The 14938-nt window shown below is 43.6% G+C and overlaps 1 protein-coding gene across 1 annotated transcript in view; it reads left to right on the top strand.

Annotated features, from left to right (window-relative positions):
- The window catches only part of LOC306931203 (1-phosphatidylinositol 4,5-bisphosphate phosphodiesterase beta-1-like), a gene marked incomplete at both ends in the record, with an annotated part of 37981 nt that extends 23267 nt beyond the window's left edge, over nucleotides 1–14714 (top strand). Inside the window, 17 exons of the mRNA XM_079512456.1 lie at nucleotides 342–438; nucleotides 1012–1096; nucleotides 1807–1931; nucleotides 2680–2834; nucleotides 3066–3233; nucleotides 5020–5119; nucleotides 6632–6736; nucleotides 7963–8075; nucleotides 8476–8620; nucleotides 9061–9114; nucleotides 9481–9658; nucleotides 10346–10478; nucleotides 11271–11347; nucleotides 12249–12338; nucleotides 13151–13208; nucleotides 13831–13917; nucleotides 14565–14714. Coding sequence (XP_079368582.1) covers nucleotides 342–438; nucleotides 1012–1096; nucleotides 1807–1931; nucleotides 2680–2834; nucleotides 3066–3233; nucleotides 5020–5119; nucleotides 6632–6736; nucleotides 7963–8075; nucleotides 8476–8620; nucleotides 9061–9114; nucleotides 9481–9658; nucleotides 10346–10478; nucleotides 11271–11347; nucleotides 12249–12338; nucleotides 13151–13208; nucleotides 13831–13917; nucleotides 14565–14714 — 1920 coding nt within the window. The remainder of the gene's footprint in view (nucleotides 1–341; nucleotides 439–1011; nucleotides 1097–1806; nucleotides 1932–2679; nucleotides 2835–3065; nucleotides 3234–5019; nucleotides 5120–6631; nucleotides 6737–7962; nucleotides 8076–8475; nucleotides 8621–9060; nucleotides 9115–9480; nucleotides 9659–10345; nucleotides 10479–11270; nucleotides 11348–12248; nucleotides 12339–13150; nucleotides 13209–13830; nucleotides 13918–14564) is intronic.
- Nucleotides 14715–14938: the final 224 nt, after the last annotated feature.

Here is a 14938-nt window from a genome sequence, read left to right as displayed (position 1 = left end):
CTCGTTTGAGAGGAGACGGATCCGTCTGTGACCTTAGTGTCAAGTTTGTCAACCCCTGTCGAGTGGAAACCTCATATCAAAACCTCATATCAAAACCTCATATCAAAAACAGCAAAAGTACAAGCTCAGTTCAGACAAGACAGATTCCCGATCCCCATGACCACATCCATAACATCGTTGTCACTTATAGAGTGAATCAGTGAATCAGTCTGAATGTGAATTTTGATATCGTTTACTGTTTTTGAATTTAGAAGGCATTTGTAGAATGTTTGTTGTAATGTTGTTGACCACGGGGCTCTGCGGAGAGTTCATCTTGTTGTTGTTGATGTTGTTGACCGCAGGGCTCTGCGGAGCGTGAAGCCGTGGCCACAGAAGAGATGTCCACGCTGGTCAACTATGTGCAGCCGACCAAGTTCAACTCCTTTGAAGCTTCCAAGAGTAAGAAACATCACATCACGGCCTCACACAATTTACAATTTAGTCATTTAGCAAACGTTCTTACTTCTGAATCCAGAGTGATTTACAGTAAGCAAGACAAAATCATGGTAATACAGTGGAATATGAAACTATGCGTATACACTATACTATAGAGTACTATATGATTACATAAAATGTATATCCATCTAAGTTGAGCCTATGCAATGCATACGCCTGTAAGGTCGTCGAGCCTGGGGCAAGTGCTACGGGCTAAGATGGAGTCTGAAGAGGTGGGTTTTCATCTACGACGGTCAGTTCTGATTCCATAGTTTTGGAGCCAGACATGAGCAGGGGAGCCAGGAGGAGACACACACACACACACACACGCACGCGCACGCGCGCACACACACACACACACACACACACACACACACACACACACACACACACACACACACACACACACACACACACACACACACACACACACACACACACACACACACATAATGGCAATGCACTGACAAATGACAATCCTGTGTGTGTGTGTGTATGTGTGCGCGTGCGTGTGTGTGCGTGCGTGCGTGCGTGTAGAGGCTGTCCGCTATCACCACATGTCGTCCTTCGTGGAGACCAAAGCTCTGGAGCATCTCACCAAGTCACCGGTGGAGTTTGTGGAGTATCCTTGACAACTGTTGCCTCGGCAACTATCATGTACCATGGCAACTGCCTCCTCTTCACTCGTTTAGGTCATTTGCACACCGTGCAAGGTTCTGGTCCTCTGTCTTGACATCAATCAGCTTGATGAGCGTCATTCAAACAGCCAGTGGAAGTACACAGAATAGATTTGGTTTTACTTTTGGCTACTGAGTACTCTAAATTTGGCCAACTATTTCGGTGACCGAAACTAAACAAAAACGAAATAAAAACTAAGCTATGATGACTAAAACTATGACTTAATAATATACTGATAATTTTGTCGTCAAATAAAAATTTGACTAAAATGTGAGGGAATTGTGGAGAAGAGATCCAGTACAACTAAAAGACAAGTCAGCATGCAACCAAGTGTAAAATCGGGCATTACGACACCATCAAGACCTGCCAAAATGCATTGTAGTCGACTGAATTTACTGTTGATTTAGTCTACTAAAATCATATTTAGTCAACTAAAACTAAAATATTTCAGATGACTAAAATATCAAATATATAATATGGAATTGTATTCAAAAGACTGACTAAAACCAAAATCTAATAAAAATTTGCTGTCAAAATCAATACTATTGTGTACCCACTATAGCCTTGTCCTCACAGCCCTCAGGTTGGGAATCGCTCACAGCGTTAGCAGCATGAATGGGATCAGTACACATTCCTTGACCTTTTCTCCACCAGATATAATAAGTCCCAGCTGAGTCGTATTTACCCCAAAGGAACCAGAGTGGACTCCTCCAACTACATGCCTCAACTCTTCTGGAACGCTGGCTGCCAGCTGGTGGCGCTTAACTACCAGACTATAGGTAGGAAGTTAGTCACTTAACTACCAGACTATACTATACAACTACCAGACTATAGGTAGGAAGTTAGTCACTTAACTACCAGACTATAGGTAGGAAGTTAGTCACTTAACTACCAGACTATAGGTAGGAAGTTAGTCACTTAACTACCAGACTATAGGTAGGAAGCTAGTCACTTAACTACCAGACTATAGGTAGGAAGCTAGTCACTTAACTACCAGACTATAGGTAGGAAGTTAGTCACTTAACTACCAGACTATAGGTATAGGAAGTTAGTCTCTCAACTACCAGACTACACTATACAAGGCAGGATTTCTAGCCAATATACAAGTGTTAACTAGAGCAGGGGTTCTCGACCTGGGGGTCGCGAAACCCTCGGGGGGTCCCGAAATTATTTTGGGTTTTTTTTTTGCAACTGAATGGCTGGAAAATGGAAATTTAGAGTTTACATAGTAGCCTACACAAAGCCTTTCCTTAATGATTATATCTGGTTTCAGTATTTATTTATGATGTATTTTCTCTATTATTATAGTGGTCAATTTGTATTGGTGGTGGGGAGCACAATATTCACGAATAGTTTTTTTTGTTTGGTCCCGGGCAAACGTCTAATTTCTCTTTTGGGTCCTGAGCTAAAACGTTTGGGAACCACTGACGTAATTAAAGTACTGAGGTTGAGTACAGCGGTGCTATATGTACTTGTTTTGTTTGAGTACTTTAGTTCAGCAGTGCTAATATGTACTTGTTGCACCAGATCTGTCCATGCAGTTCAACCTCTTCATGTACGAGTACAACGGTCGCAGTGGCTACAGACTCAAACCCGAGTTCATGAGACGACCGGACAAACACTTTGACCCCTTCACAGAGACCACGGTGGACGGGATTGTGGCCAACACTCTGTCTGTTAAGGTATGTGCGTGCGTGCGTGCGTGCGTGCGTGCGTGCGTGCGTGCGTGCGTGCGTGCGTGCGTGCGTGCGTGCGTGCGTGCGTGCGTGCGTGCCATTTATATGTTGGCTATTCAATAATAGCAGATATTATACAAGCTGGCAGCGCAAGCGATTTTTGAAACGCGTGCGTGCGTGCGTGCGTATGTGCGTGCGTGCGTGTGTGTGTGTGTGCATGTGCGTGTCATCTGGCAGGTGATCTCGGGGCAGCTCCTGAGCGAGCGCAGGGTGGGTGTTTACGTGGAGGTGGAGATGTTTGGACTGCCTGTTGACACCAGGAGGAAAGCCCTGAAGACCAAGACCTCTCAGAACAACAACGCCATCAACCCCGTCTGGGACGAGGAGCCCATCGTCTTCAAAAAGGTAACAGTTTTTCTTTCTTTTTGAGAGGCGCTAGCCCCTCCTATATCCAGCTTTTATTGTATGCTCACCAACTTTAAATTCCCATTGACAATCAATGGAGAATTTCACGTCCTAGAGTCTGAGCAAATCGGCATAGTGTATGTGTGTTTTTAACCTTAAAAGTTTTTTTAAAGAGTTTTCATTGTGATGTACATGTATAGAGAGTATGCACGAGCATCACTTTTCCACAGGGACACGCCCCCTCATCTAGACTGAGTGGCAAAACATTGAGCAGCATGGAGCGTTGGAGTTTGGAAGCGTTTGTTGGAAATCACTCAACGGTCCTGCGTAGCACCTGTTTCTAAATTGCACATAATACTGCAGAAGGCAGCAGCACGTTGCGTTATTGAAAACGATCACTTCCACACTGTGACACTTATTTATCACACATTTTGTGGAACAGTGTTTGTGCCACGTTTGATGCGGATTGAAATAACAGTGCACCTGTGGCCCCTGGAGTGGCTGTTCTGATGGCAGTCCCCATGTTTGTGCCAAGTTGCATGCAGATCGAATGCTCACACCTGCTCGTGGTCCTGAAGTAAGTGTAGCTGCTGTCCATGGTCCTGAAGTAAGTGTAGCTGCTGTCCATGGTCCTGATGTAAGTGTAGCTGCTGTCCATGGTCCTGAAGTAAGTGTAGCTGCTGTCCATGGTCCTGAAGTAAGGGTAGCTTCTGTCCATGGCCCTGGAGTAAGTGTAGCTGCTGTCCATGGCCCTGAAGTAACTGTAGCTGCTGTCCATGGTCCTGAAGTAACTGTAGCTGCGGTCCATGGCACTGAAGTAACTGTAGCTGCTGTCCATGGTCCTGAAGTAAGTGTAGCTGCTGTCCATGGTCCTGAAGTAACGTTATATGCTGTCTGTAGTTCTGCAGTAACTAGCTGTCACTGGTCGCTGGTCCCTGGTGTTACTATTCTGATGGCAGTCCCCTGAACGATGTTTGTGTCGAGTTTGGTGCAATTGGAGCAGCCGTGTGCCTCATCACATGTCCGGATGTTTCTTTTGTGACGTCCGTGCTCTGCGGTCGAACCAGCCTCAAGGTCATAACCAGATTTGACTGAGAGACTGCCATCGCGCAAATTACCGCTTTTCACCAGAGGAGAAAAACTTTTTTTTTTTTTTTTTTTCTCAAAATGAGTTAATAGCACAGGCAGACTCTTCACATACTAGAGCATGTCTGAAATAAGTGTCAGAGCTGAAATCGACATGTAAATATGAAATAAATGCCCAAACATGTAGCTAGGTGTAATGTTAGAGACCACAGCAGTGAACCTTTCAAGCCGGTTTTCTCAACTCGCATTTTTCTGCAAGACATTACTCTATAAGCCATATCTCCAAAACTGGTGGGTCAAACTGAACAACCAATATGTCAATTTGAAGCTATGATTCCATGCTTTCATATGATGTGAAAAAACGAAAATTCAAAAAAATCCAATGGCAGTCCCTCAGTCAAATTTAGTCACATTTTAATATAGGATGATGAAATGCCTAAATTGGGAGGTCAGGTCGAAAGTGTTCTGTGGATTTTAGAAATATTTAACTGATGAAAATGTTTAAACCGATAAAGTATTGACAAGAGCTTTTGACTAAATATGAACCGTTGAAACATAGATTAGAAATAGATACATTTTAATATTGAGCCGTTTTTCCACCACACAAAATAACTGTATGGTATGTATGTGTTTTCCTCAGAGCCCTCCCTTCTTACACATGACTTACTACATTAAAGTGCTAATGTCATGTCTTTGCCAGGTGATTCTCCCAACCTTGGCGTCTCTGCGAATTGCAGCTTTTGAAGAAGGAGGGAAGTTCATCGGTCATAGAATTTTTCCAGTGTCAGCCATTAGACCAGGTAGTTAATGTATCTGTTAATTTATCTGTGTGACGGGTAACCCTTAAACACCAGTGACGATTTATTCTGTTAATGTAAGGCGTAAAGCCCACTAAACCCAGACTCTGACCCAGAATCTGAATTTATTGTCATTGTGCCGCAAGGTACAACGAAATTAAAAGCTTTGCTTTTAGCCTCAGACCTGAGGTCGCTTCTTGCAGCGCGGCACAAAGTGACGTGCTGTGAGCTTGTAGATCTGCTATTTTTTAATAGCCAACGCAAAAATCTAAAACGACGACACTAGGGATGTGCTGATGAGACATTTTATGGCCGATGTTATGGCCGATATCCGATATTGCCGATGTCGATATGATCTCATTCTGTATTAAAGGAATATAATAATTTTGTCCATTCTGAAAAATACACGTAACAGACAGTGTATCTGCACTGCATGCTTAGGCAAGTCAGATATAACTTTAATACCGTATATTTAATATTCTTAGCTTGTAGATCTGTTCAAGCTGTTACTTTGGGTTTGTTTATCTGTAAAGACAATCGGACTGATTCATTTATTGGCCCGATTGATTAATCAGACCATAGCCAATTAATCAAAAAACAACTGCAATCACCCGATACCGACCTGTTTGCCGATTTATCTCCCATCACTAGATGACACAGATGCTTTGGTCTTTCACTCGGTCTTAATCGGTTAAAGTTCAGCACCACAAAGCTGTGTGTGTGTGTGTGTGTGTGTGTGTGTGTGTGTGTGTGTGTGTGTGTGTGTGTGTGTGTGTGTGTGTGTGTGTGTGCGCGTGCGCGTGTGCGCGTGCGTGTCCACGTGCGTGTGTGTGACGAAGCACAGTGTGTGCTTAACAACATTCAATAACATCATTGCTAAAATGCATAATGCATTGCAGTACTAATGATTATGAATATGCTCTATCATGGGGGGAAAGGGCATGTTTGCATCTAACAACATGGTGATGGCTCTAGGGACGTTTGAGACTGTACGTAACAAGAGAGGCAAATACTGTATAGGTAACTTCTGGCAGTATTTATACTGTATTTAGACTACCGGTATATAAAAAAGTAAAATAAACACGCACAAACACAATGTAATGTTATGTTATTATTAGTAATGCTCTTGCATTGATACTAAATGAAAAATAAAACGTTGAAATCGTGTTTGAAATGTTGAAACCTGCCTATAGCGATGATGTCTCTGGTAGAGATGTTTCTGAACTGTCAACAGCCCTCCTCTGAGACATAAATAGACAGAAATGGTGCCATATTATCATGAGCATCAGCGAGGACCATTTATTATGAAGACAGGTTAAAAATGGGTGTGAAGAAACACATTCTACCATGAAAACATCGTGTACTTTTCAGACTGAATATTGTGTGTCTTCTTGTTTATCTCCATCAGTTCTCTGGCATGCCACCACCACACACTAAACTAGAAATACGTGGGAGTAGAGTATGCACCATGCATAATGTGTGTGCTGTTATTGCTTATTTATTTCCTTGCCTTAGGCTATCGCTACATCGGGTTGAGGAGCGAGAAGAACCAATCCCTGATTCTTCCCGCTGTGTTTGTCTACATAGAGGTCAAAGATTATGTCCCGGACACCTTCGCAGGTATCTCTCTCTCTCTCTCTCTCTCTCTCTCTCTCTCTCTGTCTCTCTGTCTCTCTCTCTCTCTGTCTGTGTCAAAAAAATAAAAATAATCCCCAGTGGCCATAAAATTAATGACTATTTGAATATCAAATGCAGAGGAATGCATTCCCCATCACCCCAAGCAAATCAATCCCCCACCACACACACACACACACACACACACACACACACACACACACACACACACACACACACACACACACACACACACACACACACACACACACACACACACACACACACACACACACACACACACACACATCGTAGCACTTGCCTTAGCCTTGATGAACATGCAGGCTTTTGCAACAGTTAAGATGTCATTTAAATTGCATTTTATATACTGTAAGACAGCTGTGCCAGGTTCATTCATTTGAGGTAACAACTTGTGCTATACCTTGCTTACAGTAAGTCGCACAGCTACACCAGACTTATCAAAGTGCACGTATGTTGCACGCATACATCGCATTTGGAAAGATCCAATTGATATCAATGATACCGGCTACACCAGGTGCGCAGATACGCGAACCGCGCATATGCAGACTTTAAAACAGGAGTAGGACTGGATCTAATAGTGTGCGCGTGTGTGCGTATGCGGGGCTCGCGTACATTGCGCGCACACACGCTTTGGTGCCTGGTGTGTAGCTTGGCCGTAATTGTAAATTCAGTCAGATAACTCACGAATAGATTTAACCAATATTTATTGTAGGATGAGAATACATGTGTGCATATAATATTTTATCCTGGCGTTCGACTCTGCTAATTTTTTCTCCCTGCTCGGCACAATTAAACACCATCATTAAACATTAAGAGCAGGGAGATATATATATACAATAACAACCCCCCATGGGGAACATAAATAACAGAGCCCACCGGTGGTGCTGGGGTGGCGGTGGGAGCAAACATCACATAACAACCAGGAATCATATGCAGAAGGAAGGCAGGAAGAAGCATGCAGTCTAGTGAGCTTAAATACCCCGCCCAATTGGTCAGCTGACTGCCACATCAGCGAATGACATGTGGGTCTTGCACACACTGAATACACCCACATAGTAATGCAGCATATTAACCCCTTGAGTATATGTATGCGCCCTTGAGCACAGCATGAAACCCCTCGAGTATATCTGACTGAACTAACTCCGCAAGCTGAAGCTACGTATAATTTATATCATACGTGTCTTATGTAGATGTGATCGAGGCGCTGTCCAATCCAATCCGCTACGTGAACCTGTTGGAGCAGAGAGCCAATCAGCTGGCAGCTCTGACTCTGGAGGATGCTGACGAAGACACTCACACTGAGGTATATTGTGTTTGTTCATTTTTGAGGGACGCTAGCCCCTCCTATATACAGGTTTAATGTTTGTTTTTAGTTCAAAAAAGCCATTGACAATGAAGGGAACATTTACATCATATTGTCTCTTTATTGTTAACTGGATCAGCACCAGTGCTGTAGTGGCCGCTAGCGCGGCAGTGCCAGACGTTTTTAAATAAAACTCCTAAAATGGTCGACAATCAGTTCCGGTTCAAACACTAGTAAACTTCCGTTACATGACAGGAGTCCCCCAGGGCTCTATATTAGGCCCCCTAATACAACATTGTTCTTTTCTTTTTTTGTTTTGCTTCACGTTGCAAACCTGTATGTATAGTAGCCTACAGGAACACACATTTCATACTGTTACGACTGTTCATACTTTATGTAGGACCAGGCTGACAGCTCCGCTGAGGGTCAGAAGGATCTACGAACCGTTCCAGTGGAGAATGGCCTTAGCCCCGCCTCTTGCCCCGCAGGGCACATCCCCACCACACCAAAAGCTTCTGCAGCCAATCACCAAGCAGCTGTCACAGGTACGAGTGTAGGTAGCAGAGCCTCTGTCTGACTACCAAAAGCCTTAATATCTCCCCGGTCACGGGGGAATTCCCCTGGTGGTTAAAATTAAGGCCCTGTCGTTGTTTTGAAGAACTGAGGTTTTTATAAGCGTTTCTTCTAACACGTTTTTGGGAGGCCGTAATGGTGTCGTAATGATACTTTTGGAACGTGACACATGCGTGCAACCCAACATGGAGTGAGAGAAAATATTTGTCTAGTTTTTATTTGTTGATGAAATTGTCAGTAGGCATTTAGTCTCAGTTTTAGTCATCATGGGTTAATGTCTATTTAGTTTTTATTGAGTTTTTCTTTATGAAAACGTAACAAGAACAAAAATAATCATCATACAGTAGTTTTAGTAGCCGAAATCAGCACTACACCCGAGCGCCTTGTTATTGTCATTGTCTTTGTGTTTCAGAAGCAACGAAGCAAGCAGCCAAGACTGAAGACCTGGTGCTAAGTGTGCTGCTAGGTCAGTCACGGTCAACATCATACATTTACTGAGCTGAAGATTATATAATTCCATTTAAATCAATACTAGGCCGCCGGTGGCTCAGGGGTAGAGTGGCCGGATAGTAACCGCAAGGTTGCCAGGTCGAATCCGGGCTCCCCCAGAGTTAGTGTCGAAGTGTCCTTGAGCAAGGCACTGAACCACTAATTGCTGCTGATGTGCTGGTTGGTGCCTTGCATAGTTTCCAACACCATCGGTGTGTGAATGTCTGTGTGAATGGGTGAATGTAATGCACAATCTATGTAAAGCGCCTTGGATAAAGGCGCTATATAAATGCACCATTTACCATTTTATACTAGTATTGTTCTATGTGAATGTGTTGAGCAGACGTGGGCGTGGCCACCATAGAGAGTCTGCAGCAGACCAAGAGCTACCAGAAGCAGCAGAGACGCCAGTTCAAGGAGCTGAAGGAGCTGGTGAGGAGACACCAGAAGAAGACCTCGGAGCTCCTCAAAGACTTCAACAGCAGATACAAGAAGAGCTCCAGACAACAGAGCAAGACCAGGTCAACTCAGAGGAGTGTTTCTGTGTGTGATGTGTCTATACTCTATACCCTGCCTTATCTACAGTACTTTTTTGAGGGGCGCTAGCCCCTCCTATGCATGACTTTCTAAAATTACGTCATGTGGCAGCCAAATCTATACTTTACATTTTTGTTTAGGCCAGTTATGATGTAATTTGTTTGGACTTTAATGTTTATTTAGGGCAGTAAATGACAATATAAGACGTCATCTTATATTGTCATACAGTGATGTCATGTGGCAGCCACAGTGGGCGCCCCTCACTTCACACAAGTGTGATGTTTATATCTTTGTATCTTTACCGCTGCTGCCTCTGGTGACTAAGTTGTTGAGGGGTGCTAGCCCGTACTATGCCCAGCTTTGAGTGTTTGTGTAAACGCAAGTAATGTACACTCACTAACACTAACATTGAAGACAAAGGTGTGTGAAAACAAACATTGAAACATCGAAGACAAAAGTGAGGACACAAATTGTGATTGGCCGGCATGATTGGGTGGGAGATGTGCCATTGGTTGAGAATGAGATGATGATGATGTATGATCCTCACTTCACACGGGTGTGATTTTGAATGTTTGCCACTGAGATGTAGTGGAGTAGAAGTAAAAGTACTGAAAATTGTATGTACTTAATTACAGTACTTAAGTAAATGTATGAAATCTTATGTTATATAGGAGTGCACAGTCCGACAGCGGGAGGGACGAGCGTCTTCAGCTGCTGAGAGACGAGCAGGAGCAGCAGCTACTGGCTCTACGACAGGAGCAATACTACAGTCAGAAATACCTGCAGAGAGAACACATTAAAATGGTATGTAGGTCTCTGCCGTCAACAATACTACAGTCAGAAATATCTACAGGGAGAGCACATTCAAATGGTAGGTAGGTCTCTATACCGTCAACAGTCAGTAATACCTTGATTGATTGATTGATTGATTGATTGACAGAAATGTAAACAGCAACAGAGTACAGTCAAACACTTGGTTGGATAGCAGTCCTTGCGGTCTTATTTCCATTCGGGTCCTATGTATTCAATTCATAAACATGACATGAAAAATAACAAAATTCAGTATCATCACAAAATATAACCAGGAAGACGCCCTGAGGGCGAGGTCGCCGCTGAGGGCAAGGCCGCGCTGAAACTACAGGTCTGGGAATGCCCATATATGAACCTTTCTTTTTTGGAAGATGAAGAAGGGGGTTGTAAAGAGGGGGGAGGGTGATCGATCACCTGTCTAAGGGAGAAGTTATTCCCTCTCCCTTTGGCCTACTGAAAGGTGTATTGTCAGGCCTGTTTTAAAGGAAGCCAGTGATCTGCATTTTTTGAGGGAAGGGGTCAGAGCATTCCACACTTGTGCCAGTGCTGTAGAATGAGAATTTACCCATGTTTGTTTTATTAGTGGGCGGTGGTACCAGATGGTTGTTCTCGCTCCTTCTAGTATTGTGGCTGTGGGTGTCGCTCACTTTATTTTTTTAGATATAGTCAATTAGCCTAAAATGGTAGGTGCTGTATGTCTCTGCCATCAACGTTTTAGGTCCTTTCAACTTGACATAATGATTGTGGACATGTGTATCAATGTACTGTTTTATGTTTTCTATATAGCTGACAGAGAGACTGAGCACAGCGGCAGAGGAGAGTCACAGTGCCCAGATGAAGAAACTGAAGGACATCTGTGACAAGTAAGATGAGCTTTTTTTTCACACCTGTCCTCCACGACCTACACTGGCTCCCCGTCAAAAAAAGAATTCACTACAAAATCCTGCTCACCACCTACAACGCACTCAACAACCTGGTTCCCCCCTACCTCTCCGATCTTCTCGAACCCTCCGTCCCCTCCCACCCCCTCAGGTCTAGTGAAGCCAACCTCCTGAAGGTCCGCAAGGCCAACCTGGGGGGATAGGGCCTTCTATGTTTCCACCCCCTCTCTCTGGAATGCACTCCCCAATCATCTCAGAGGTGCCCCCTCCCTCCTCTCCTTCAAAACCTCACTCAAAACCCACCTCTTCAAGATAGCTTTCCCCAGCTGAAGTCTGGTTAAGATGTCCCCCCATCCCTTGCTTAGCCTTTTATGTTTTAAACCTAGCACTGATATTTTACTTGTTTTGCTTTACTTGTTTTGCTGTTTTTTGTTTTCTTGAATAAAGTTTTTTATATGAAGCGCTTTGGGTATTTAGAAAAGCGCTATATACATTTGATCTATTATTATTATTATGCCCAGGGGGTCATGTCAAACTGCCTCACGCTACAGAAACAGAACATAGGATCCTGCCCTATGGGCCTCAGCTCGGCAAGGCTTACTTACATTACTAAACAAGAACTCAGTTCTTAACAAGCATTCATATGAATTGTTCAACATGCCAAATGCAGAAGCATTATGGGCCGTGCTCAATTTTAATGCAGTTTGTGAATCCGTGTCTGTCTAGCCAGTCACAAATGGAGCGCTAATATGGTCACCTGACCCCACTCTTAGCAGTATTATATGGTCTACCTAATCTCTTTACCGGAAATGGACAAATGAACGTTTGTGTTATTACTAACAGTGATGATGTTCTGCCTGTCAATGTTACTGTCACTGCCAAGGGAGAAGAAAGAGATGAAGCGACTGATGGATCGACGGAGAACAGAAAAGATCAACCAGGCCAAGACCAAAGAGAAACATCTGGCTGAAGAGTACGATAGCACACAGGCACTCATCTGTTTATGTAGCTCGCCACATCTACCTGTGTACCTGTGTACCTGTGTACTGTGCACACACAGAACACAGGTCCATGCCTTCAAATAATTGGTCCTTGTTAATGGCCATTATAATATTGTACCACTATCATCTACTCACTCTGCATCTCAACAAATAATCGCTCTCTGTTCATCTATTCTCACTGTGTTGAATACTTTCTTCGTCAGAATTGTAAACGGCACACGTGATACAGCAAGACATTAAAGGGATAGTTTACACTGTATGAAAACCATGCTCTGTTTTTGGTGAATAATAAGTAGTTCCGGTCATTTTGTGGGGGGCACTGGGGGCCACACATTAAAAGTAAATCAATTCACAAAACTTTTCGTCATTTGTATTGTTGACCTATTTCTACCATACAGTGCAACTTTCGTTCATATTGTACCCCTCTATCTCAACTATGTTTTTTGTGTCCATATCACTACGCCAAAAAGAATGTCTCATGTGATAGAGGGGTCAAAGTTGAACGAAAGTTGCGCTAATATTTTAGAAATTATGCTAGTTTTGTGGATTAATTTACTTTTAATGCGTGGCCCCATTCCTCCCACAAAATGACAGGAACTACTTAATATTCACCAAAACCAGAGCAGAACTCCCACCACGGGACTCTATATTAATGGCAAGTATTTCATACAGTTCAAAAATGGTGAACTATCCCTTTAAGGCTAAAAGGATAACACACAAAAACTTTCCTTAAATGAGTCTTGTACGTTAAATGAGTATATGCCCTAACCCTGCTGTCTTGCAGGGAGAAGTTGGAAATCAACAAGTCTTATGTCAACGAAGTTGTCCAGAATATCAAACGGGTGAGATGGGGGAGCTAGGGGTAGCTAAAAGAATATCAAACGGGTGAGATGGGGGAGCTAGGGGTAGCTAAAAGAATATCAAACGGGTGAGATGGGGGAGCTAGGGGTAGCTAAAAGAATATCAAACGGGTGAGATGGGGGAGCTAGGGGTAGCTAAAAGAATATCAAACGGGTGAGATGGGGGAGCTAGGGGTAGCTAAAATAATATCAAACGGGTGAGATGGGGGAGCTAGGGGTAGCTAAAAGAATATCAAACGGGTGAGATGGGGGAGCTAGGGGTAGCTAAAAGAATATCAAACAGGTGAGATGGGGGAGCTAGGGGTAGCTAAAAGAAAACAACTCTATATTGTACCCATATCACTGTTACAGCAGCTGAAAAGTAGTAGTAAAATATATGTACTCAAATTCTAATATTGTTTATGTAGGCATTACATTTAAATGTGATATATTTAGACAATGTATGCACTTTTGACATTTGATATAAAAAAATGTCTGCTTGAGTGTCAAATGTCTCTAAAAAAGATCTGTCTGTCTGTCTGTCTGTCTGTCTGTCTGTCTGTCTGTCTGTCTGTCTGTCTGTCTGTCTGTCTGTCTGTCTGTCTGTCTGTCCGTCCTACTGTAGCTAGAGGATGCTCAGGCGAAGCGTCATGATCAGCTGGTGGAACAGCACAACAAGCTGCTTCAAGATATCCTGGACCACAAACCAAAAGTACAAACATTACAACACACCTGCACACGCGCACGCACGCACGTGCGCACACACACACACACACACACACACACACACACACACATACTCTGTACACCAGTGGTTCTCAACGTGAGGATATTGCACAATAGCATGTGGCCCACCCATCTGACCACTTAACACGTGAGCCAAATGGATGCCATGTTAATCAATTAATTAATTAATTAATCCGCCACTGCCACAGTCTTTTCAGTGCAGACCCTTAGGTTCAAGGTCAACGAGTGCCGGGCCGTGAACCGGAAGTAAACAACCGCTGCATAACATGCCGCGTGATGGTATTTTCTTTGTGCCGTGAATGAAGCTTGTTTTGACCAAAAACGCAATCTGGGAAAAGAATCCGAGTTATATGCATTTTTGTACATTTATTTACATTGAGGTGGACTTTTCACTTCCGGTTAATTTCTGGTTTTATCGATCGCCTAGCAACCTAGAGCTTTTCATACGTTGGCAAAGAGCACAATCTAACTTACTCGATAAACAAACCCTTAAACCCTTAAAACCCTTGAGCGTCAATGGCGGACGGTTAAGTTTGGTATTCTAAATGGCGAGGAATTCAAGTGGTCAGACGGTCAGATTTGCCCAAGCCTCTCTATCTCTCTCTTGTCCAGTTGCAGGGGACCTTGGAGGCAGAGTTTCAGGAGAAGTTTGACCGGTTGCCAGGCGACATCCGAGACTTCCTGCAGGATGGGAAGTGGATCAGAGGTCACAGCATGCCCCGCCCCCTCACCCCACATGACCCCCTGTCAGAGGAGGACTGAAGAGAGAGAGAGAGAGAGAGAGAGAGAGAAGCCAAATTCAAATACCCCAAATCTTGGCCACCTGCTCACTCACAATTGGTCACTCCAGCATGGCGGTGTTACGGTGAAATTGGTGACCTGCCAAAATATGTGACCATCTTGTGGACAATTACATGGAGGTCTTATATGTGGCCTAAATAACGCTAGGTCGAACTCTGCTAATAAACAAACTGCAATGATTTACG

The sequence above is a fragment of the Electrona antarctica genome (assembly GCF_951216825.1).
Source record: "Electrona antarctica genome assembly, chromosome: 10".
NCBI classification, from domain to species: domain Eukaryota; kingdom Metazoa; phylum Chordata; class Actinopteri; order Myctophiformes; family Myctophidae; genus Electrona; species Electrona antarctica.
The sequence above is the reverse complement of the archived record's forward strand: the minus strand, read 5'-3'. Positions and strand labels throughout refer to the sequence as shown.